The 25,034-nt window shown below is 49.1% G+C and overlaps 1 protein-coding gene across 2 annotated transcripts in view; it reads left to right on the top strand.

The window, feature by feature from the left end:
- AHNAK (AHNAK nucleoprotein) overlaps positions 1-25,034 on the top strand; it is a 78,870-nt gene that overhangs the window by 29,158 nt on the left and 24,678 nt on the right. Inside the window, exons 5-7 of one of the 2 annotated variants that reach the window (XM_021685473.1) lie at positions 10,764-10,863; positions 17,945-18,014; positions 18,423-18,471. In XM_021685473.1, coding sequence (XP_021541148.1) covers positions 10,764-10,863; positions 17,945-18,014; positions 18,423-18,471 — 219 coding nt within the window. The remainder of the gene's footprint in view (positions 1-10,763; positions 10,864-17,944; positions 18,015-18,422; positions 18,472-25,034) is intronic. The other variant, XM_021685474.1, reaches the window with a different exon arrangement.

Here is a 25,034-nt window from a genome sequence, read left to right on the forward strand (position 1 = left end):
TTCAGGCAGATTAGGGAGGTCAAGTGAGAGTGTGGAGGCAGCCATTGTGGATTGTCTAAATTCCTAGAAGATAAGTTCTAGGACTTTCGCTGTGGGAGGGAGGAGCAGCGGGTGAGCGTACTCAGCGTCATGCGCAGCAGGGGTCAGAGCTGGCAGTCCAGGAGGCCTGGTAGGAAGAGGCAGCTTCTTGCTCTTCTTTCTCTATTTGAACACCCTGTATTTCCCAAAATGACTTGTCTTTCGAGTCAGATCCAGGAGACAAATTCATACTTTTAGCCAAGGCCTTTTTTGGGGGGGGGGGGGCAAGAAATTATTTTTTCACTGAGCTGCCGTCCTCCTATGGAAGAGAACCACTCCCTCTAAATACCGCTTTTGGTGACTACCCTTTGTTTGAAGTCATTATTGTCCCTAGAAATGGGAAATTACACATTACTGTTTATCAGAAGGAAATAAACACCTTGGATTAGTAGGGTTCTTGCCACTGGATGGTGGATCCAGACCTTGCCAGCGAGCTGGGTGAGAACATGCACGGCGCATCCTGCACACATTCACTTTCGGTGTTTGACGATTTCTAAAGGGGAAATGGTTGGTTCCTGTGTGTCTCACGAAACTTGCCTGCCCTGTTCTCGTTACATCATCCTGGAGAACCTTTGATAGGGCTTTTCTGGGTCAGAAGCAAGTACAGGAAAAAACATGGGGAGTGGGGCGTGTCACCGGCTTACTCCATTCGGACGTGGATTGGGCTCTTGTTGTTCTGTATTCATGGGCATTTGATGAGCTCTCGCTAAATGAGAGTGAAAAGTGGAATTGGAATGTTTTACTAAGACAGCCTGAGCCACATGCAGGTTCACGCAGGGAACAGAAGGTCTTGGAGGTGGCTCTGAGCTCTGTGTGTTCCAGCCTTTCCGTGTTCCAGCCCAAACCCCGGGGAATGCTCGTCCTTACTTTTGACTCTGGCCGTAGTCAACCTCTGCAGCCTCAAGTTGTCCTCTGAGCCACACTCAGCTCTTTCCAGTGCTCTTTACCATCCCCTGCCGTCTCCAGCCCCCTGGCTTTTAAACAGGCTTCTCTTCTTCATCCTTGGGTTTCGGTTTAGGGGGGCATTTCCTCCCAGAATAAATCTTCCCTGCCACCCCCCACCCCCTTCCACCAACTGTCTGTGTGTTCATGCTGCTCTCTGTACCTTCCCGTTCTCAGCACCATTCCTACTAAACTAGGAGTGACTAGTTGCTAGTCTGTCTGCCGCCGCCATCGGACTATCAGCTCTGTGAGGGAAGGAGGCAGCCTGCTTGTTCCCCATCACCGCCTTGGCTGTAACCCAACCCAACCCAACCCAACCCAGAAAACCAACAAAAGAAACACCCACAAGAACTGGTTCCCTAATGTCGTGGCTAAGGTTCTGCAGGTCAGCGGCTCTCCTTGAGCTGTCGAGGACTCTGATTTAACAAGGGTGGAGAGCAGGGAACGTCTGGCACGCTTTGCCAGCACGTGGGCCTGTCTTGTTGGGGTAGAAAAGGAGGTAAAAGAAAAGCCTGGGGCCCCAGAAGGCGACCTGGTGGCTGCGGAGGGCAGAGGAGAGCTGAGTGGGGGTTTGGTGGGAGAGGAGGGGCGGTTGGAGATGGCCCCCACCAGAACTGCCGGGGAGAGCCCATGGCCATGAACTGAAGCTGGGTTGAGGAGGAGGAGGGGCTCCCCAAATCTGATCACTTTGCTCCAAAACCGGTGGCTGGCATCTGAAATGTCACTCATGGCTCGAGTCTGGGAATTGTGAATTTGGATTTTTCTATTCCCAATTGATTATTTTTGTTTTTATTAATTTAAAACGTGTGTCTTTCTGATGAGGTGTTGATTGCCCCGGCCAGGCTTTGTTTTATGAAGGGAGTAATACGAAGAAAGGGCCTTCTTTTGCTCCCCCTCCTTCTTGTCCCTCCCTCCCTTCCTTCCTAGTGAAATTCTTGACCGGAAAGCCCAGCCAGGATGTGGAGAATTGTGTTTTCCACCTGAAGCAAGGTGGGGCTGGCCGGCTCTTTGTTGCAGCAAGCTGCCCAAACCCCACCGGGCAGTTGTCCTCTTTGAGCAGGACAAACACAGCGGGCCCCATGGCCGTGGACCTGTGGCCAGTGCAGCCCACTGCAGAATGAGACAAAGCCCTTGTGTACTTTGCTGGGCAGCACTTGGCTGTGACATACAGGTGTGTGAGCGCAGGAGAGCGTTTGCGGTGTCCCAGCCCAGAGCACCCACAGCACGGCTTTCAGAGCGTTTCTAAGCCTCCTGCGAAGACAGCCAGGCTGGGGTGTGGTAAAGGTGTTTATCTTTCTCAGGTTTGGGCAAAGTCCTTCTAAAAGTAGATTTTGAGGCATTGAGATCAGAGATCTCCTGGGGAAGTGGGTGAGGAATCGTGTGTTTGAATCTGGGGCAGCGTGTTTGAGCAAAGTCCATTTGTCAAGAAAGAAATACCATTCCCAGCCCAACACAGTCTTGGCCACTGGCGGCTGACCAGGTGTTTGTGCTGGTTCCTTATCCACAGACAGCAAGGACCCCGAGGGAGGAAGGACTTCCTAGTTGAGGGAGAGATGATACGTGAATTGGTGGGTCAGGAATCCCCCAGTTGGTTCTCTTAATTCAAAGTAGAAATGAAGCAGAGGGTGGTTCTTTTTTTAAAAAATATTTTAGAAAAGATTTTATTTATTTATTTATTTGAGAGAGAGCGAGAGCGCACAAGCAGTGGGGGAGGGGCAGAGAGAGAGGGAGCAGCAGACTCCCCACTGAGCAGAGAGCCTGATGTGGGGCTCTATCCCAGGACCCCAGATCGTGACCTGAGCCGAAGGCAGATGCTGAACCGACTGAGCCACCCAGGCATCTCGAGGAGGTAGTTCTTTACCCTGATTTCCAGTACCCAGTACTGAGCAGTCTGAAACCCACTTGGATTTTACAAACCATCAGAGCTATGCAAAGCTGCTCACCACGCCCTGTGTCGGGCTCTATGAGGGACGGCACATAGGTTTGGGAGAAACAGGTTGAAACCTGACTTTGAGCCTTAACAAAGCCAGTCTTCCCTAGCAAACATGAATCTCCTGGCCAATCAGATTACCTCAGCCTTCCAGCGCCCGTGTGAACTGGCTTGACAGGGAAGCTGGCAGGGGGCCGGGGTTCAGGTAGGGCAGCCCAGTGCCTATAAGGTGTGATTTGAAGGCCTCAGAAAAGACCCACCTTAGCCTGAAATCTCTCCTCACTGGCTCATCAAGGATGTCTGCAACTTCACTATTATTGAGTCATTCCTTTGCATTTACCGTGGGCTCTTTCCTGGCCATCCCTCTGAAATACAGGTTGGTCTGGGGTTTGGAGGATTCCCTTAACCTTCTCACCTTGAATTCTATTTTTTTTAAATTTTATTTTATTATGTTATGTTAATCACCATACATCATTAGTTTTTTTTTTTTTTAAATATTTTATTTATTCATTTGACAGAGATAGATACAGCGAGAGAGGGAACACAAGCTGGGGGAGTGGGAGAGGGAGAAGCAGGCCTCCTGCAGAGCGAGGAGCCCGATGTGGGGCTCGATCCCAGGACCCTGGGATCATGACCTGAGCCAAAGGCAGACGCTTAACGACTGAGCCACCCAGGCGCCCCACATCATTAGTTTTTGATGTAGTGTTTCATGATTCATTGTTTGCATATAACACCCAGTGCTCCATTCAATACGTGCCCTCTTTAATACCTATCACCAGGCTAACCCATCCCACCACCCTCCTCCCCTCTAGAACCCTCAGTTTGTTTCTCAGAGTCCATAGTCTCTCATGGTTCATCTCCCTCTCCGATTTCACCCCCTTCATTTTTCCCTTCCTACTATCTTCTTCTTCTTCTTTTTTTTTTTTTAACATATAATGTATTATTTGTTTCAGAGGTACAGGTCTGTGATTCATCAGTCTTGCACAATTCACAGCGCTCACCATAGCACATACCCTCCCCAATGTCCATCACCTAGTCACCCCATCCCTCCCACCCCCACCACTCCAGCAACCCCCAGTTTGTTTCCTGAGATTAAGAATTCCTCATATCAGTGAGATCATATGATACGTGTCTTTCTCTGATTGACTTATTTCGCTCAGCATAATACCCTCTAGTTCCTTCCGCGTCATTGCAAATGGAAAGATTTCGGGTTTTTTGGTGGCTGCATAATATTCCATTGTATATATATACCACACCTTCTTTATCCATTCATCTGTCGATGGATATCTTGGCTCTTTCCACAGTTTGGCTATTGTGGACATTGCTGCTATAAACATTGGGGTGCACGTACCCCTTCGGATCACTACATTTGTATCTTTGGGGTAAATACCCAGTAGTGCAATTGCTGGGTCGTAGGGTAGCTCTATTTTCAACTTTTTGAGGAACCTCCATACTGTTTTTCCAGAGTGGCTGCACCAGCTTGCATTCCCAACAACAGTGTAGGAGGGTTCCTCTTTCTCCTCATGCCCGCCAATATCTGTCGTTTCTGACTTGTTAATTTTAGCCATTCTGACTGGTGTGAGGTGATATCTCATTGAGGTTTTGATTTGGATTTCCCTGATGCCGAGTGCTTTTTCATGTGTCTGTTGGCCATTTGGATGTCTTCTTTGGAAAAATGTCTGTTCATGTCTTCTGCCCACTTCTGCCCAAAGGATTATTTGTTCCTTGGGTTTTGAGTTTGATACGTTCTTTATAGATTTTGGATACTAGCCCTTTATCTGATATGTCATTTGCAAATATCTTCTCGCATTCTGTTAGTTGTCTTTTGGTTTTGTTGACTGTTTCCTTTGCTGTGCAAAAGCTTTTTATCTTGATGAAGTCCCAGTAGTTCATTTTTGCCCTTGCTTCCCTTGCCTTTGGCGATGTGTCTAGGAAGAAGTTGCTGCGGTTGAGGTCGAAGAGGTTGTTGCCTGTGTTCTCCTCTATCACCTTGAATTCTATTGTAAATCTCTTGGATAAACCACAAGCTCAGTTCCACTTTTTCTTGTTTTATTGAGAGAGACTTGATGTAGAACCTTGTGGTAGTTTAGGGTCGCCCCATGATGATTTGATATTTGTGAATATTGCCAAGTGACCCCTGCAGTAAGTTGAGCTGCACTTTCTAGATGGTAGGCCTCTCTCGAGTCACCTCCTCTCCGCGATTCCCTGTTCTGCTGGGGAGTGGCCTCACAGCTGACTACAGACACCCCAACTTGTGCAGCTGGTTGGAGCAGACATGGAGGGTGTTTAGTGAGGGGCCAGCCAGGTGCTATGGGGCTCACCTCATCCTCTTCCCCTGGCCTAGAAAGAAGACTAAAGCCTATTTCTCTGCCTTGCTCCTGCCCTGGGCACGTTGTACCAGCCCATGCTTCTCTCCCAGAGACACCGCCCTCCCCTCAAAGCAGATATGCCATAAACTCCACTGGAATATAAACTCCATTGAGGCAGTTTTTTTTTTTTAAGATTTTTATTTATATCTTCTGCCCACTTTTTGACTTGATTATTTGTTTTTTAGGTGTTGAGTTTGAGAAGTTCTTTATAGATCTTGGATACCAGCCCTTTATCTGCAGAAGACATGGAAAAACACTTCTCTGAAGAAGACATACAAATGGCTAACAGACACATGAAAAAGTGTTCATCACATTAGCCATCAGGGAAATCCAAATCAAAACCACATTGAGATACCACCTTACACCAGTTAGAATGGCAAAAGTGGACAGGGAAAGAAACAACAAATGTTGGAGAGGTTGTGGAGAAAGGGGAACCCTCTTACACTGTTGGTGGGAATGCAAGTTGGTACAGCCACTTTGGAAAACAGTGTGGAGGTTCCTCAAAAATTTAAAAATAGAGCTACCCTATGACCCAGCAATTGCACTCCTGGGTATTTACCCCAAAGACACAGATGTAGTGAAAAGAAGGGCCATATGCACCCCAATGTTCATAGCAGCAATGTCCGCAATAGCCAAACTGTGGAAAGAGCCAAGATGCCCTTCAACAGATGAATGGATAAAGAAGATGTGGTCCATATGTACAATGGAATATTACTCAGCCATCAGAAAGGATGAATACCCAGCTTTTACATCAACATGGATTGGACTGGAGGAGATTATGCTAAGTGAAATAAGTCAAGCAGAGAAAGTCAATTATCATGTGGTTTCACTTATTTGTGGAACATAAGGAATAGCATGGAGGGCATTAGGAGAAGGAAGGGGAAAATGAAGGGAAGGAAATTGGAGGGAGAGATGAACCATGAGAGACTATGGATTCTGAGAAACAAATAGGGTTTTAGAGGGGAGGGGGGAGGGGGAATTGGTTAGCCTGGTGATGGGTATTAAGGAGGGCACGTACTGCATGGAGCACTGGGTGTTATACGAAAACAATGGATCATGGATCACCACATCAAAAACCAATGATGTATTGTGTGGTGACTAACATAACATAATAAAATTTAAAAAAAAAGATTTTTATTTATTTATTTGACAGAGAGAGAGTTAGCGAGAGCAGGAATACAAGCAGGGGGAGTGGGAGAGGGAGAAGCAGGCTTCTTGCGGAGCAGGGAGCCCGATGCTGGGCTCGATCCCAGGACCCTGGGATCATGACCTGAGCTGAAGGCAGACGCCCAACGACTGAGCCACCCAGACACCCCGAGGCAGATCTTTTTACTATTTCTCCAGAGTCGCAAACAGTGTCTGGCCCACAGTAGGGCTCACTAAGTATTTGCTGAACAGACCTCCTCAGCTGGTGAAATACCACAGCTGGTAAAATACTTTCCAGCCCGATGAACACGCAATTGGGCATTTTTAGGACTAACATTGGCAAAGATTTAATTTTTTCTCTATTGTGCCCATCTCCCCCCTCAAAGGTTAATTTTTAATTACACCACATAGCAATTCAGTTTTGGAAAACATTGAAACAATAAGAGAAGTCCTCCTCATCCCCCAAACCCAGTTGCATGCTCATCTTGAGTGCTAACCACTGACATCCTCTCGGCATGCACCCCGCAGACTTTGCTCTGTGCATTTGGGCACATCCGTATATTAACACAGATGTCTGTAGTTTGGTGAGTTAAAAGAAACCATAAATGGGGCACCTGGCTGGCTCAGTCGGTAGAGCATGAAACTCTGCAACTCTTGATCTCTGGGTTGTAAGTTCGAGCCCCATGTTGGATGTAGAGATTACTTAAAGGGACGCCTGGGTGGCTCAGTCGTTAAGCGTCTGCCTTCGGCTCAGGTCACGATCCCAGGGTCCTGGGATCAAGTTCCACATCGGAGTCTCTGTTCTCCGGGGAATCTGCTTCTCCCTCTCACTCTCCCTCTGTTCTCTCCCTCTCTCTCTCTCCCTCTCTCTCTCTCCCTCTCTCACAAATAAATAAATAAAATCTATTTTTTAAAAAAGCCAACTAGAGTTATTATATCTACTTTGTAATCTGTAGCTTTTTCAAGCCTAAAAAAGGGGGGATTCACTCCATATTAAATCTGGTGATTGGGGCGCCGGGGTTGCTCAGTCATTGGGCGTCTGCCTTCGGCTCAGGTCATGATCCCAGGGTCCTGGGATCAAGTCCCGCATCGGGCTTCCTGCTCAGCGGGAAGCCTGCGTCTCCCTCTCCCACTCCCCCTGCTTGTGTTCCCTCTCTCACTGTCTCTCTCTCTCTGTCAAATAAATAAATAAAATCTTAAAAAAAAAGAGAGATGACTTAAAAATAAAATCTTAAAAAAAATTGAAAGGAACCATAAATAAGATTGCCCTGTCTTGTTTTGCAATTTGCTCCCCGCCCCTTTAATAATATGTCTTGGAGATGTTCTGGGTAGGTCAATGTTCATTCTTCTTCACTGTTGTGGACTGTAGCTCGGCATAGATGAAGCATTCGGTGTTGAACGATTCCTCTAGACAGAACTTTAGGTTATTTCCAGTGTCTGCAAACAGCCTTGCACACACCACTTGGAGCGCACGCACAAATATTTTGCCTGAATTCTTAGAGACGGAATTGCTGGCAGAAGGAGCACATGCATTTAACATTTTTTTTTAAAGATTTTATTTATTTATTTGACAGAGAGAGACACAGTGAGAGAGGGAACACAAGCAGGGGGAGTGGGAGAGGGAGAAGCAGGCTTCCCGTGGAACAGGGAGCCCGATGCGGGGCTCAATCCCAAGACCCTGGGATCATGACCTGAGCTGAAGGCAGACCCTTAACGACTGAGCTACCCAGGCGCCCCTAACATTTTAAAGCTACTCTAAATCGCCCTCCCGAAAGGCTATAACCGCATACATTCCCTCTTCTGGGTGTGAAAACCCCGGCTCTGTCCATACCCTTGTTGGCTTTTAGAGATCTCTTTTACTTCTTACCAACTTACCAATCTGTTGGCCAAGAACCATGATCTCATTGTTAGAATAAAAATGTTCAGCTCAATCTACTTGGCCAGGAAATTGTGAGTGATTCACAGTAGTAACATAACCACATGTATAGTGATATTACCATTTAATGGTTATGTGTTCTGTACTTAGTAATTATTTTGCATGGACTGAGTAATAATCAGGAACAGTCACAAATCCGTTTTCTCCATATATTTCATCACGACTTTTATTTATTTATCTATTTATTTATTTAAAGATTTTATTTATTTGACAGAGAGAGACACAGCGAGAGAGGGAACACAAGTAGGGGGAGTGGGAGAGGGAGAAGCAGGCTCCCTGCCGAGCAGGGAGCCCGATGCGGGGCTCGATCCCAGGACCCTGGGACCATGACCTGAGCCGAAGGCAGACGCTTAATGACTGAGCCACCCAGGCACCCCACACCACGACTTTTAGATGTGAAACACAGGACTGTGGGGTCTTGGAGTGTGCAGGGAATGACCTCCACGGCTGCAGCCTGCCCTTCCTCCACGTCCTTTCCTGCCCCCACAGTGGCTGTGTCCTGGAATGATGATGCCAAGTTGTCCAATCTCAAGCAGCAGTGCATTTTCCGCAACCCAGCCTCTGGGTTTCTCCTTTGATCAGCTCAGAACGTGTCAGCCGAAGTTATGGGTTTGGTCCTTTGCTTGGCTTCGAGGTTATCATGAGGCCCATCTTGGGGCACAAGAGAAGCTATGTCATGGGCTGGATCCCGCCTTAATCTTTTCCAAGCTCACACACCACCTAGGACAATGTTTTCCACATTGAGAAGTACATTTTAAAAGGAAAAGCTTTAAGAGCCTTTAGGATCGTACCCTGTTTAATTTCATGGCTGTTTCCCTCCCCTACTCCCATCTTGATGCCATGCATTCCTTCCACTCTCTCTCTCAACCTCTGTATTCAGGATAAAACTAAAATGGTGGTTGTGAAAGATTCCTCCCCCCACCCCCCCACAAGTTTTCTCTAGGCCTGATTCTTTGTCACTGACAACATCTAAGTCATGTAGTGACTTAATATTAATCTCTCGTGCTTCCGGTATGGCTGCATTGTCTAATGGCTTCCTACTACGATTGACGGAGGATTTTTAAGGCTTGTGACTTGTTTTGATGGCTTCAGATTAATTTTGTATTTGTATCAGAAAGCCATTTGCTTGAAAGTGTGATTGTTTCATTTTCTAAAGCAAATTGGAGCTGAATTCCCTTCCTACACCTTTATCCAGTCCAGCTAGTACAGAATCTTTGTTTTGCTAGTTTTAGTAATATTACTCTGTTATTTCTCTCTCTTTTTTAAAAAAGATTTTATTCATTTATTTATTTATTTGTGAGAGAGAGCACAAACTGGGGTGGGGGGACACAGGGAGAGGGAGAGGGAGAGAGAGAATCTCTCAAGTGTCCAACGTGGGGCTCGATCTCATGACCCTGAGATCATGACCTAAGCAGAAACCAAGAGTCTGACACTTAACCGATTGAGCCACCCAGGCGCCCCTATTCCGTTCTTTCTTTCTTTTTAATTAATTAATTATTTATTTATTTATTTGTTTGACAGAGAGAGACACAGCGAGAGAGGGAAACAAGCAGGGGGAGTGGGAGAGGGAGAAGCAGGCCTCCCGCGGAGCAGCGAGCCCGTTGCGGGCTCGATCCCAGGACCCTGGGATCATGACCTGAGCTGAAGGCAGACACCCAATGACTGAGCCACCCTGACTGAGCGCCCCTACTCCGTTATTTCTAAAGCTCTCAAGTTTTGGCCACAAGTTATACCAACGGGACACTGTGATGCTATATATACATGTAGCTAAGAACCATACTTTTTTCAGGATGACTTCTTATTTGGGGTAATTCCAGTAACTTTGGCTTGGACTTTTTTCCCTTTCATATCTTCTAATATATGCTGTTGGACCTGAGTGGATGGTTTAATGGTTTAGAGAGGGCTTGGTTTCAGATCCTAGCTCTGCCACATCCTAACTTTGTGATCTTGGGCAAGTTACTCAAAATCTCTGGGCCTCAGTTTTCTCTTGTGTAAAACAAAGTAAGTGCAGCTACTGTCTCCTGAGTTACCATAAGGAGTTAACATACAAGATAAAATAGTGGTTGGCACATGGTAAGTGCTGATGTGTTTGCTATTATTATTCAGTTCTTTCTGAAAGGAAAAAACATTCCTTTCTTCTGTGGTTATTTGGATGTATTCTGAGTCTCACTTTATAATTGAAAACTGAACAAATTGAAATAGAAGAGAGAATCACTGAATGCTCAGTTACTCAACTAAGCCCTTTCTGGAAAAGGCAAGATTTTTTCTCTAAAATAATTCACACCTGATTAATCTATTAGAATTTGTGAAAATCTGTGGACGACTTGAAGAGTGACCCTGTAATAATCCTTGTCCTTGTTAGAACACATCGCAACCGTCAGGACTGGAGTGCAAAGACCAGAATAAACCCGAGGAAACCACCAGCCGAGCCGGGGCAGTTTCAGTCTCCACCCCAAATGCAGGTGAGAGAAGGTGGTGGGACTAAAAGAATGGTCTTGGTAGTGACCCTTTCCGTTTGGAGATGGAGCGACAGGAGCGTCCGCATGGGACCGGGCCTTCCCGGGCTCAGAAGTCCCTCCCTCTCCAGGGCCTAGAAATTCAAGTCTTCCTTCCCCTTTAGCTTTTTTTTTTTTTTGAAAAGCCTGCAGAGAACGCACTTGCTACAGAAGAATTCTCAAGGCTTTTTTTTGTACGGAGGGCTGCTGTGGACCATTTACGTGGTTGGTGTAAATGACTTCTAGAACAGTGTCTATTAAATTCAGAGTTCAGGGTGGCGCGGAGGCCAGAGATTTAGGATTAAAGGGTTAGTATCGACATCTCTTTGAAGATCAACCAGAGTTTAAGGAAAAGTATTTTTGGTCCTATAAAGGAAATGCTTTCTGAGGCCTCCCTGAGGAGAGACACCCGTGTGAAGGGCAAGAGAGAGGAAGTAACTGCAGAGTGAAAGTTCTGGATCATAGGGCACTAAGTGGGGGGCTGTTGGCTCAGTCCAGGCCATAGCCATGATCTGGGCCTGCATAACAATTAAACTGTTTTTTGGGGGGGAAGCTGTACACATTTAAAAATCAGATTTCACAGAAAATGGGGAATGTATGGCCTTTCTTGAAATGTGGAAAATCTTTGTGGAGCCTGTCAACTGGAACAGAGTGACAGCCCTATCACTGGGGAATCGGAACTCATCAGCTCCCCCCACCTCGCCCCCTCCTTTGTCCCAGGAACCCCCCTCCTCCATCCCAGCACCACGTGGGATCCCTCCAGGTGTTCTGCGCGTCCCCTTCACTCACCCCTTCTCTCCCCAGCACCCTACCTCTACCCTGGCATCTCCTCCCAACTAATACATCTGTGCACCCCTCCCCTGTTTAAAGAACCCCTCCCTCAACCCCTCCCCCTCTGGTTATTTATGGGGTTGTCCCTGAGGGGCCAGCCTGCTAGAAAGGGTGCTTCTTCCTCACCTCCCACTCACCCTGGTGCCCCACCCATCGCCCCTGGGCTCCCCACCTGCCCCCCCCCAAAGCTGTTCTTGCTAATCCTTACTCTGCCCAGCCCAGTCTCTGGGTGCTTGGTGCTGTGCGCCCTCCTGGAAGCCCTCTCGGCCCTCTGCTGAGTGACATCACTTATCTTGATGTCTGTATGGTTAGGGTGGCTTTCCCCTCCCTTCCCAGACCCTTCGTGGGCGCTTCTCTTCCCAAAAGCTCACAAATGGCAGAATTTCCCATGGACCTGTCCTGGGGTCTTTATTTTTCTGACACTAGACTCTCTCTGGGTCACTTCTTGGGGACTGCTGATTTCAGCCTGCTTTTCCGAGCTCCAGGCCTGACATCTTTGATCTTCATTCCTGACTGCAATCACCTCCTCATGGGTCTGCCCATCATAGATCTTTCCCTCCGCGGGTGGAGGGAGCTTTAGAGGCCAGTCTAAAATAAAAATCAGATCAGGTTACTCTCCTGCTTCACATTCTGCAGTGGCTCGTCTTGGCTTTCAGGGTGCGGTTCACATCCTTGGCTCAGCACAGGAGGCCGCCATGACCCACCCGCCATTTTGGCCCCCACAGCTTCCATGTGCACCTTTCCCTCCCAGCCTCCTGATGCTGGTCCCTGCAGCTGTGTATTCACGGTGCTCTTCCACGTGCCTTCTGCTCCCTGGTTTTCTTTCTTCCTTTCTTCTTTCTTTCAAGATTTTATTTATTTATTTATTTATTTAGAGAGAGAAAGCAAAACCAAAAGCCCGGGGAAGGGCAGAAGGAGAGGGAAGCAGACTCCCCGCTGAGCGGGGAGCCCAGTCACTATCTTGATCTATTAACAGATGGACAGATCGCAGGCTCGATCCCAGGACCCTGACATCATGACCTGAGCCAAAGGCAGACACTTAACCGCTTAACTGGCTGAGCCACCCAGGTGCCCTGCTCCGTTTTTCCGAGCATTTGAATCAGCACCCCCAGGCCAACCTGAGCCTCCAAGTCTGGGCTCAGTGTCCCCTTTCTGTGCTGTCCTGGGGTGCCCGGGCATCCCTGTGTCAGCTCGCATAGGACTGGGCTTCCACCAGACTTCACGTCCAGTGGAGACTGGGAGGATTCCGGGCACACTGTGTCAGGCACATAAAACAGATGATGGCAAGAGCTTCTGGCTGGCTTCCTAGTGCTCACACATGGCGGGATAGTCCTCGCTTGCCCTTCTGGGAGCGGCTTCTAGCTTGTCGCAGTGCTTGCCTTCCCAACGCAGCACGTCTTGCTGTACAATATACTTCATCGGCCTTTATTTAAGTGTCTTGAGATTGAAAGGTGTTTGGGATTTTGACCCCCTTCCTCAAAGGGCCTGTTATGCTCTGATGCATAATATCTCTTCAGTCAACGAGCATTTACTGAGAGCCAGCCCTGAAGGAGGCAGAATTAAAGCTGCTGAGCATAGGGATTCAGGTGCAATCTATGCAGCTGAGAGGAACTTGCTGTGGTTTCATGTGCCCTGGTTCAAACCACAGGTGAGCGATTACAGTCATCCTTGTTGGAGACTCATGGACAGACCGTGTTGTAGGCTTTCCCCTGACCCTGATGTTTCCTCAGAAACCAACTTCCATGTCCCACACTTGCATGGACTTTGAGGCTGAGTTTCGTGTCAACATGACCTCCCCGGGATGCCAGAAATGAACCTTTCCTGCCCCTGCCACGAGCCTCCAGCTATCTCTAAATCAATTTCTCAGAAGGATTCTGCCATTTCCCTTGATTGTTAGAGACACGTTTGAACGGCACATATCTCGCATTTCTCATGGTAACACGGCTGTCAGCTGATGTCCTAGAGAATCATCCCGGTAAATAAGCAGATGGGGAGGTTTGATCAGAGAACCATCGCTGCACTTTGAGATAAGACTGTGAGGTTTGGACCGGCGTGGCTCTCGATTCAAGACATCGACCTGGTCACACAGTGTCCTAAGTGCTCGAGGGGGTTTGGAAGGGTGGAATCCGGGGAAGCTGACCACGGGGCTGTGGGTCACACTGCCTGCCGCCGGGAGCTGTGTGGCCGAGAGGGTGAGAGCCCTGCTCCGGGGCTGCCCTGCCTGAGGTCGAATCCTGTTTCTGCCTCTCTGACCTTGGGAGGTTTCCAGTGTCCTTATTTGTGAAACGGGGATGATGCGGGGGCAGGGGCGGGGGGGACATCCCTTACACGGTCAGTGGCTGTGCGGATTGAGTCAGTTAGTCCCTGCAGGCTGTTTAGACACACAGGAAGTGCCCAGTGTGAGCTGTTTCCAGTGTGGCCACTTGCCATGCGCGCTTGCTCTTGGTCACCAAAATGTCCTCACGTCTCCCTCACTGCGCGCCAAGTCATGCCTGTTCCTGCTGTTTCAGTCTTCTTTGCTCACTTTGCTTCTCTGAGCATCTCACTCCAGTCCTGTCCTCTTTCTTTCTTTCTTTCTTTTTTCAGATTTTATTTATTTATTTGAGAGAGAGAGAACGAGAGAGAGCGTGCGCGGAGAGCGGGGGGAAGGGCAGAGGGAGAGGGAGAGAGAGAGAGAGAAGCCCAAGCAGGCTCCATGCTTAGCGAGGAGCCCGATTCGAGGCTCGATCTCACGATCCTGAGATCACTCGAGGGAGATCTCAAGTGCTGGCAAAGGTCTGTTGGCCCTCAGTGCTCTTCTGACCCCATCTCTCCTCCTGAATTGAGCTCCAGCCACAAGGGTCTCCTTGCTCTTCCATCTCAGGGCTTCTGCATTGGCTGTGAACTATGCCTGGAATGTTTTTTCCTTGACAAACTCTTTGCCCTCCAGTTCAGTTGACCAGAGAGACCCTCTCTGAGACCTTACCTAAAGTAACAAGCCCTCCGTTCCCTGACCTCAGGCACCACCTGTGCCTTTTACCCATTTACTTATTGCTCTCTGACATATTTTAATTCCCTGATTTGTTCACTTCCTTCTTCTTCACTAGAAGCTTCATGTTGTCAGGGGCTTTGTTTGGTTTCCTGTCATATCCTCCGTGCCTAGCATATAGTAGGTGCCCAGTTTGTATCTGTTGAATGAATGGGTGGTGCGTTGAGGTCCCCACCTTAATGGCCCACTGATGTTCCTATATGTCTCCGACAGCTGTCCAGAGGTGTCCAGCTCCCGCCGCCGTCCTTCTGGCCCAGGGCAGCTTCAAAACGAAGGGAAACGGGCTGATCTGCACTTGCCGCTCCCTTTAGCCTTAGTCGTTCTTTTTTTTTTTTTTTAAAGATTTTATTTATTTACTTGACAAAGAGACAGCGAGAGAGGGAACACAAGCAGGGGGAGGGGGAGAGGGAGAAGCAGGCTTCCCGGGGAGCAGGGAGCCTGAGCGGGGCTCGATCCCAGGACCCTGGGATCATGACCTGAGCCGAAGGCAGACGCTTAACGACTGAGCCACCCAGGCGCCCCTAGCCTTAGTCGTTCTTAGAAATGTCCCTGATTCAGGCAAAGATTTTTCCTAAGAGAAACAGCCCTTCAAGGACATGTCCCATATGTCAGATTCCTCACACTGGGCTCTGCGGGTGTCTTCTCAGGGGTTCAAGGATTCAGCACAATCCAAAATTTTGTTTTCACATTTTGGTGACAATCTAAGGAAAAAAAAAAGAATGGAAACATATTTCTGGTTTTTTTGATGACTGTCTTACAGCCAAGGATAAGCAGTTTGTGGGTGTTTGTCTTTGTGTGCGCACGGCATTCTTGGTACCCAGTGATCACTGGAAGTGACAGCCTCTCACTCTTAATTATTGAAATGGGGGTCATTGCAAATCTGTGATAATTTTTTTTTCATATCAAACGTGTCTGAATGAGAAATATTCAGACTACACAGCCATTAACTGTGAACTAGAGCGAAGGCTTCCAGGCTCCAGGTGGCAGATTTACATGGGTCAGAGTCAGCCAGAGACAATGGGCTACAACAGAGGCAAGAACAAACGCTGGCCTTAGAGTCAGGATCAACCTCTATCTTGGAATGAACTGTGTGGCCCTGGGTTTGTCAATCCACCTTTCTGGGTCTCAGTTCTTCATCTATAAAATGAAATAGAGAATCTCCAAGTTCTCTTCCAGCTCAGACATTCGATTTGGGGAGGTATGTTGAGCAGAAATGTCCATTTGAACACCAAGAGAAATACTTTGTTGGTACCACACCCGGAGCACTGGCAATGAGGATTAAGGTGTCCCTTCAAGGTTGCTTTCTCCAAATGGCCTTTTCTGAGGACTTTATCTAAAATCACACCCCATTTCTGTCCCATTTAACCTGCTCGATTTTTCTTCATGAACTTTTCCTATGCTTTTGAGAAAATCTTATATTATTTTGGTTATTTCTTATTATCTGTCTTTTCCTCCTAAAGGTCAACTCTATAAGGTGGAGTCATCCTAAGATTGTGCCCCAGTGCCTTGGAATAGAGCCTATCATTTTGTAGTCACCAGTCAACATTCGCTGAATAGACTAATGATTTGAGCACCTCCTTTGGTTTGGGTTCTGTGCAAAGTGCTTTACTTTAATCAATATGTGCATAAAGTAAGCATGATTGTTCCCCTTATGCAACAGCTGAGAAAGCTGAAGCCTCACAGCTTGCCTGTAAGTGTCAGAGCTGGGACTTGAACCCAGGTAAGCCCTACACCTTGCCATATTCATCCTTAGCTTTGGCATCTCTCAGTCAGGGGAGCTCAGGTGCCAAATGCGTAAAGGCACAGATGAAGCTCTGTTTTTTCTCCCTTCTTTCTAATACTGCTCTGTTCACGGGGAAAGGGAAAATCAAACTCTCATCTATTGAAGAGACTATACTTGCCCCATTGTGTATTCCTGGCTCCTTTGTCATAAGTTGATTGTCCTTAAATGCATGGGTTTGTTTCTGGGCTCTCTATTTTGTTCCCTTGATCTATATGTCTATTGTTATGCCAATATCCTACTGTTCTGATTATAGTGGCTTTGTAATATAGCTTGAAATCAAGAAGTGAAATCAGCATTGTTCATCTTTCTCAAGATTGCTTTGGTTGTTTTGTGGCTCTATACAAATGTTGGGATTGTTTTTTCTGTTTCTCTGAAAAATGCCATTGGAATTTTTTTTTTTTTTTAAGATTTTATTTATTTATTTGAGAGAGAGAGAATGAGAGACAGAGAGCATGAGAGGGAGGAGGGTCAGAGGGAGAAGCAGACTCCCTGCCGAGCAGGGAGCCCGATGCGGGACTCGATCCCGGGACTCCAGGATCATGGCCTGAGCCGAAGGCAGTCGCTTAACCAACTGAGCCACCCAGGCGCCCCCCATTGGAATTTTGATAGAGATTGCATTGAGTCTGATTGCTTGGGGCAAAAATTAAACTCTTAGAGTCCTCCTTGACTGCCTTTGCTTGCTCTGACGGTACAGAAAGCACTGTGCTGGGGCGCATGGGTGGCTCAGTCCGTTGAGCGTCCGACTCTTGATTGCGGCTCAGGTCATGATCTCGGGGTCATGAGAACCAGCCCTCCAGTCGGGCTCTGCACTCAGCTGGGAGTCTGCTTGTCCCTCTCCCTCTGCTCCTCTTTCCCCAGCCCCCCTCTGAAATAAATAAATAAATAAATAAAATTTAAAAAAAAGAAAAGACTGTGCAGAATTTCAGAACTGGGTGCTTTGTTAGCTCTCCTCTGGTTCTACCAATGTCTTCATTTTAAAGATTTTATTTTTATTTATTTGACAGAGAGAGAGACACAGCGAGAGAGGGAACACAAGCAGGGGGAGTGGGAGAGGGAGAAGCAGGCTTCCCGCCGAGCAGGGAACCCCATGCGGGGCTCGATCCCAGGACCCTGGGATCGTGACCTGAGCCGAAGGCAGACGCTTAACGACTGAGCCACCCAGGTGCCCCCAATGTCTTCATTTTAAAGCTGAAGAAAGGGAGTCCTGCAAAAGTGGAGTGTTGCAGGACTTCCATATTGTCTTGAACTACGAACTGGCTAATTCATGAGCCTTCAGCAGTCTGGGTAAACCAGAAGGCCCTGGGAGGGAGTGCTGGGAGCCTGCACGGCGCCAGGGACCCACCCCACCTGATGCTGTCGCCATCTAGTGGCCCTCTAGGATCTCCCCTAACCTGGGTACTGTTCAGTTTCAGGAGGAGCTGATGCTTGGCTGAGGTCCCTTCCTCTGATCAGACCACCCTCCTGGCAGTTCTTCAGGTGAAAACCACGTTTTTGAAAATGTCATCTTTTTGGTGTTCAGATACACCAGGAGGATGAGTTTCAGGATCGTTTGTGTGTGTGTGTGTGTGCGCACGTGTGTGTGCGAGCGCAGTGGGGAGGGGGGCATTCTCCTGTCTTTATGTTCCTGCCAGTTGTCTTCATCTTTTTCCTCCTAGGCCTCTTAGGGGTTAAATGCTATCAGGAAGAAGCAGGGAAAGTTCTCCTGCTTTTTCTGCACATTAGGAATGAGGAATATTTTATGTTCATGAATGAGCTATTGCTTTTTTATGTTCTGATTACAGATAAAATGTTCTTGTTCCTCTTTGTTACACACGAAATTGCAGTGAACGGTACAACAGCAACTATGAATGATGTGCTTGAGTGATGTGGTCTCTACTATTCCAGGGGCAGAAATTCAGAGGAAAAGAGTATTGAAGATGGTCAGAATGGTCAGGTAATAATAAAACTAAAAATAAAATAAGAACTAATCCTTATCAGGCACTTTCTAGGTGTCAGGCATGATGCAAATGCTTTATGTGATGTAACTCATTAATCCTCATGAAAACCCTATGAAGCAGGTGCGTTATATCCCTGTTTTACAGTGGAGGACTCTGAGGCACAGAAAGACTGAGGGATAGAGAGCTGGTAAGGACCAAGCCAGAGTCTGAATCCAGACTGGTTAGCTCCAGAGTCCTTTCTCTAGAATGCTGCACCTGATGGCCTTGATGAAACTTTGTGAAGGAGGCGAGCTTTGAGCCTTGAACAATGAGAGGTCCTACAGCCTGGGGACAACCTGAGGGGTGGCCCGGGGATGGAGTAGGCATGGCAGGCCCCAACAGGGAAGGTGAGTCTGATCTCACTCTGTAGAGGGCATGTACTGAAGAACAGTGGGAAGGATGGTGGGGCAGTAGGGTGGGGCCAGATTGTAAAAGGTCTTAACATCTAGGCAGAGGGTTTGGTCTTGGTCTGGAAGAGCACTGCCTTTGAAGTGTGTTGCAGGGTGGCTTTCTAGAAGCAGAGGTTTGGGGGCAGTGGCGGGTCTGAGGGTAGGAGATGTGGAGGCAGGAGTGAAGCCCTAAGGGTCTAGCCTAGGATGATGCAAGAGGAATGGAAGCAAAGGATCGTGGTGTAAGAGAATTCACAGATGGGAACAGCAGGTTGGAAATGAACTGGCTTTGAGATTGTGCGTCTGGTGAGAGGCACAATGTTGACTCCATCATGCTTACTCAAACCGCTATCACAGAGAATTAAACATATAGGACATCGTCAGGTGATTTGTCTTAATCTCGCACCTGTTTGGGTAGCCTACTAAGACAGATTTTTTTTTCCTATTGATTATTTTATCAGTCAGGATTTGATCAGAGCAGTAGAACGTCCATAAGCTATAGAGAGAAGAGGGGCTTTATCACAGGGGTCCGAGCTTCCGTGCTGGTGGAAGGTCAGTCTCCAGTCTGTGTAAGGTGTTGTCTTGTGTCTCATCGGGGCTGGCTCAGGGAGGGACGGTGGGTGTGAAGGGGGGAGGAGGAGGGACAGTCTGGAACCACGTCTGGCCCTCACTGCTTGCATTCTCCATGACGACCTGGAGGGGTGACCCGAGGGGCAAGCTGGGGCCCTCATCCCAGAGCCGCATTCACCTGGCCCAGGAGCTGGATTTGCTGCAGGCCCAGCGGCTGCCCCACGCCAGCAAGGTGGGCCAGCAGGGCAGCGACGGCGTGCATGGGGTGCGTCTGCCCTGCGCCACCTTCAGAGCAGAACAAAATGGCGGCGCTTCACCTGTGCCTTCCAAACCTTCCGAATGCCCACGCATTTCTCTCGTGGCCCATGCTGACCCAGGACCCTAGAGGGAAGGGAATCCTGGGAAATGTGGCTAGGGGGACCCAGCCCAAAACCACACGACTGGCCACATTCATAGAAGATTCACTTTCCTTTAACCCTTCTGTTCTCCTCAGATGGGTGGCAGGAGGCTTTCAGCAGCTGCGTCTTCTGCCTTCGCCCGCTAGGGCCGCCGTAACAAGGTGCCATAGACCAGGTGGCTTAAACAACAGAATCTTATTTTCTCACAGTCCTGGAGGCCGGAAGCCCAAGGTCAAGGTCTCGGCAGTTTTGGTGTCTTGAGGCCTCTGGTGTCTTGAGGCTTATGGATAATGTCTCCACATGGTCTTCCTTCAGTAACTGCCTGTGTCCTTATGTCCTCTTGTGATTAGTCCTATTGGACTTGGGCCCCTCTAATGACTTGACTTTACCTCAATCACTTCTTGAAGGACCTGTCTTTCAATACAGTCCCATTCTGAGGTGCTGGAAGTTAGGATTTCTCCATATGAATTCTTCGAGGACAGGGTTCAGCCTTTAACGCTTTCTTTCTCATCCTAGTTAACCTCATGGTGAAGGATGAGCCCCGCACCTCTCCCAGCTGTTCGGCTCTTCCATCTGGTTGCTCACGGAAGGCAGCCGCTGGGCTTTTTTGGGAGAGTCAGGGACATTATTTACTGAGGTCTGCTTTTCTGTGCATGGCTGTCCTTGCCCAGCAAGGAGCATTCCTCTGCGCCACACATGCCGACTTGGTCAGATCCGAAAGCAGCAAATCCAGGGGGGTATTTATTTATTTATTTATTTATTTATTCTTTTTATTACATGCAGAATTCCTTGCATAGCAGAGAGCTCAGGAAGGAAGGCCCTGTTTGGGGACAGAGGTCAGGCCTTCAGAGTTCAGGGCCTTTCAGAAAGGGTCAGGCCCTCCTCTGCTAATCCCAAATTTGCTTGATTAGCCTCTGAATTGATGCACCTAGAATGAATTCGAACACAACCCAGAATGCAATTTAACCCTTGAGCTTTGTTTTCTCCTGTCCTTAAAATACCAGTTGCGGGGGGCGGGGGGGACACGACACAACTTAGAAAGGGGAAGAGGCAAGCATAGCAAGGATGAGGGTTCTGTGGCTCTCACTGTCCAGGACAGCTGGCCACTGGGTCCTGCCTGCCCCCCCAGTAGTCACGGGCAGGGAGCCGAGGGCTGCCCTGCCTGACAGGAAGCAGGGACCGTGCGCAGGGGAGGCTTCCCCGAGTCCTGCCTCTTGCCCTCCTGCTAGAAATGGGGAGAGTGGGATGTGATACCCTTTTACAAATCTGGAACCAGAAGGGAACCTGGCATCTCACCACTCTCTCCTCTGGTTCCCAGCTCCCTGGCCCTGGACAAAGTTACCACCACTTTTTACTGAAGTGAAAAACAGTTGAGATACGAATATTCCCCAAAGCCACTTTGGAATACTTTCAAGCCTAGTTTCACAGCGAAACAGGGAAAAGGACAAGATTGCACAAAGGGCTGGATCACCCACTTGGAGAGCTGGTTCTAGAAAGAGAACTTTGACTTCATGCTATGGGCTTCACGCACAAAGGAAGAAGGGAGTGGGAGGCGTTGGGGTGGAGGGATGGAGGCCTGCTGCTTGTCCAGGATGTCTCCCTGTGCACAGTGACAGGCTGTTAGGGAGACATCTTAGTAAAAGCGGTCGTGAGCAGTCTGGCAACCTGCCAACCCTCCTTGTACTGGAGACAAAAATGTTGGCCTGACAAACCTGTTGAGGTGATTTCCTAGTGCATTTACCACTTTACCAGACCCCAAACTACCCAAGGAAATGGATCTCTTTTAAAAAAACAAAGCCACTTGAAAATTTGTCCAACTATCTTATTACAGTAAGTGCTGAAGTAGGCGTCCTTTCTCATCTTAATTCTCGACCTTAGTGAAACTCTTGCATTCCAAGGCCTGGCAGGTCTTATTTTAAAGTGATTTTGTTGGGCGCACACTCTCCTCCTTTCTAAACACGCCCAGGGGTGGTCAGTTTGGGAAAGGCAAAGGAGAAGGAAAAAGAAAAGAAGAGGACCTTTTCCACCAACATTCTCCTGGGGTCTAGAAAGGGGTTAACATGGCCCCGGTGAGAGCTGGGGGCTACCTGCGGGGGCTGGCGGGGAGCACTGGCAGGGATGGGGGGGTCCAGTTTGGGTTTGAAGAGGTCTCAGGGACAAGACCCCCCCGCCCTCCCCGCCCCCCAGCCCCAGCTGTAGCTGGAAGAATGGAATGTGTGTGCTGACCAGACCTGCCTGGCTGAGGCTGTGGGAGGCACGAGGCCATCCCAAGAAACCACAGGGAATAGTGTGAGGAGATAAGGAGGCCAAGTGCTTTGTGCTCTTAAGATAACACTGTCTCCTGTAGAGGGGAGTTCCTCAGAGCCCAGCCACTGAGATTCCAGGCTGCTTCGCACCAGGGCTGCTGATTTCTGAGGGGCCCCGGAGGCCTCTGACCAGCCTTCCCTTTGTTCTTAGTACACATCCCCCAGCCCTCACCAGCCGGGCTTGCGGCCCTTTTCACACGTACCAGAGGCCTCTGGGCCTTGGGTCCTGTAATTCCTCTGGCCAGCAGCGCCCCGGCCACCCCCTAGGCCCATTATTCCTCAGTGTCTGATACAGCTCTCACCCCTCAGGAAAGCTTTGAGGGATCGTGTCTGAGATCCGGGTTAGAACCCCAGCCCCTAGGAAGTCAGCAACCTCCTCACATGTTTACAAGTGGCGTTGGGCTGGTTCTGGCAGGCAGCTCTTGGAAGGTGCGAGAGTGGGAGAAGGGAGACCCCTGCCGTCTCCCCTGTGTGGCTTCCAGATCAGGAAGGCCGGGCTCAGCAGGCCCGGGACTGGAGGGGCGGCAGCTCCTGGTTCTCACACGGAGGGTGCATAAAACCCTCTGGAGGGAGCTGGTTAAAAACTCCCAAGACGCTGATTGCATCCTCGCATTTTTTTTTGAAGATTTTATTTATTTATTTGTCAGAGAGAGAGGGAGAGAGAGAGAGAGCACAAGCAGGGGGAGAGGCAGAGGGAGAGGGAGAAGCAGGCTTCCCGCTGAGCAGGGAGCCCGACATGGGGCTCGATCCCAGGACCCTGGGATCATGACCTGAGCCGAAGGCAGACGCTTGAACTGACTGAGCCACCCAGGCGTCCCATAGCATTTTTTTTCTTTATTGTGGTAAAATATACATAATCGAAACTTGACCATTTTAATCATTTTTTTAAAAGATTTTATTTATTTATTTGCGAGAGAGAGAATGAGAGACAGAGAGCACGAGAGGGAAGAGGATCAGAGGGAGAAGCAGACCCCCCGCCGAGCAGGGAGCCCGATGCGGGACTCGATCCCGGGACTCCAGGATCATGACCTGAGCTGAAGGCAGTCGCTTAACCAACTGAGCCACCCAGGCGCCCCCATTTTAATCATTTTTCAAGTGCACAGCCTGGTGGCATGAAGGACATTCACTGTTGCGCAACCATCACCACCAGCCATCTCCGGAACTTTTTCATCTTTCCAAACAGAAACTCTGTCCCCATGAAGCCCTCACTCCCCGCTCCCCCTCCCCCAGCCCCTGGCAGCCACCCTTCCATTTCTGTCTCTGTGGATTGACTGCTACAGGGATCTCCGATAAGTGGGATCACACGGTGTGTGTCCTCTTGTGTCTGGCTTCTTTCTCTGTCACAGCATGTTAAACAAAGGCCCCTGGGAATCCTCGTGTAGGGGTCTGGATCACGCTGAGAAATTCTGGTGGCCGCAGGGAGGGGGGAAGGGGAGAAGCATCCTGGCACAGCCTTTGAGGGCCGAGTTGACAGGGAGGGTGAGGCAGGAGGGAGTCAGGCAGTGTGGCCGGAGGGGCGGACAGGGGGAGGTGAGGGTGGTGGTGACGGAGGGGCCCTGGGGTGGGCAGCGGCTGGCTTCTGGTGAATATTGCTTAGGGCAGGGTGTTGACCAAGGCCTGGGAGCTCAGGGCAGAGGGACAGTGGAGGGAGAGGTGTGTGGACCAGTCAGTTCCGGGAGGGTCCTTGAGCTGTGGGTCACAGGCCAGGGTGAGGCGCTGACAAGGGGAGATCGGAGCCTGGAAGGAGCTGGGGTGCGGTGGGGTGTGTGAGGGCCACAGAAGGTGAGATAAACCAGAGGGGGAGGGGCCACATGGGTCAACCCAGGTTGGGGCGCCCATGAGAAGCAGGGGCCAGATCCCACCCTAGGCCTAGAGGCAAATGGTGGGAAGTCCAAGGAGGCGAGTAGGGTCGAAAGATGTGGGAAAGTGAGCCTGTGGGCACAGGAGAGAGATCTGATATGGGGCCAACGCTTTGCCTCAGTCTGGAGATTGCTCATACTTCCTCTTGAGGAGGTGCCAGTTTATGGGCAGTGTGACCCTGAGGGTCCAGGGCGTGGGAGTGGCACAAAGGGCAGCCCTACTTCCACCCCAGCTCAGGTCTTGATCTCAGGACCATTGAGTCTGAGCCCTGCGTTGGGCTCAGGGTGGAGTCTGCTTGTCCCTCTCCCTCCCTCTCTGCCCCTCCCCCCACAGCTCTCGCTCGCGTGCTCTCTCTCTCAAATAAGTAAAATCCTTAAAAAATAAATAAATAGGGGCGCCTGGGTGGCTCAGTTGGTTAAGCAGCTGCCTTCGGCTCAGGTCATGATCCCAGGGTCCTGGGATCGAGCCCCATGTAGGGCTCCTTGCTCAGCAGAGAGCATGCTCCTCCCCTGCCTGCCGTTCCCCCTGCTTGTGCTTGCTCTCTGTCTGTCTCTCTCTCTCTCAGTCTGGTTCTCTCTGTGTCAAATAAATAAATAAAATCTTAAAAAATAAAAAATAAATAAAAATAAAAATTGGTAAAAAATGTTTAAGAGAAAAGACTTAATAAAACAAACAAAAAGGATACAGCGAGAAAGTGGCTCTTGGCAAACCAGGGTGAGGACTCTCACCAGAAACCCCCATGCTCTGGCACTCTGAGGGCAGATTTCCAGCTTCCAGAACTGTGGGATACATTTCTGTAGTTTAAGCAACCCATCTCGAGTATTTTTGTCCTAGCAGCCCAAGCTATGGTGCACAGAACAGCCCCTCCTCCCCCGCAACAAGGAATTATCCAGCACAAAATGTTTCAAGTGTTGCTGTAGAGAACCTCTGCACCACGGCTGCATGAACTATTTGTAGTCAGCAAGCTCTCCCCAAGGAGTGCCGGCCTCCCCGTGTG

This window comes from Neomonachus schauinslandi, chromosome 11, assembly GCF_002201575.2.
Source record: "Neomonachus schauinslandi chromosome 11, ASM220157v2, whole genome shotgun sequence".
In the NCBI taxonomy this organism is placed as follows: Eukaryota; Metazoa; Chordata; class Mammalia; order Carnivora; family Phocidae; genus Neomonachus; species Neomonachus schauinslandi.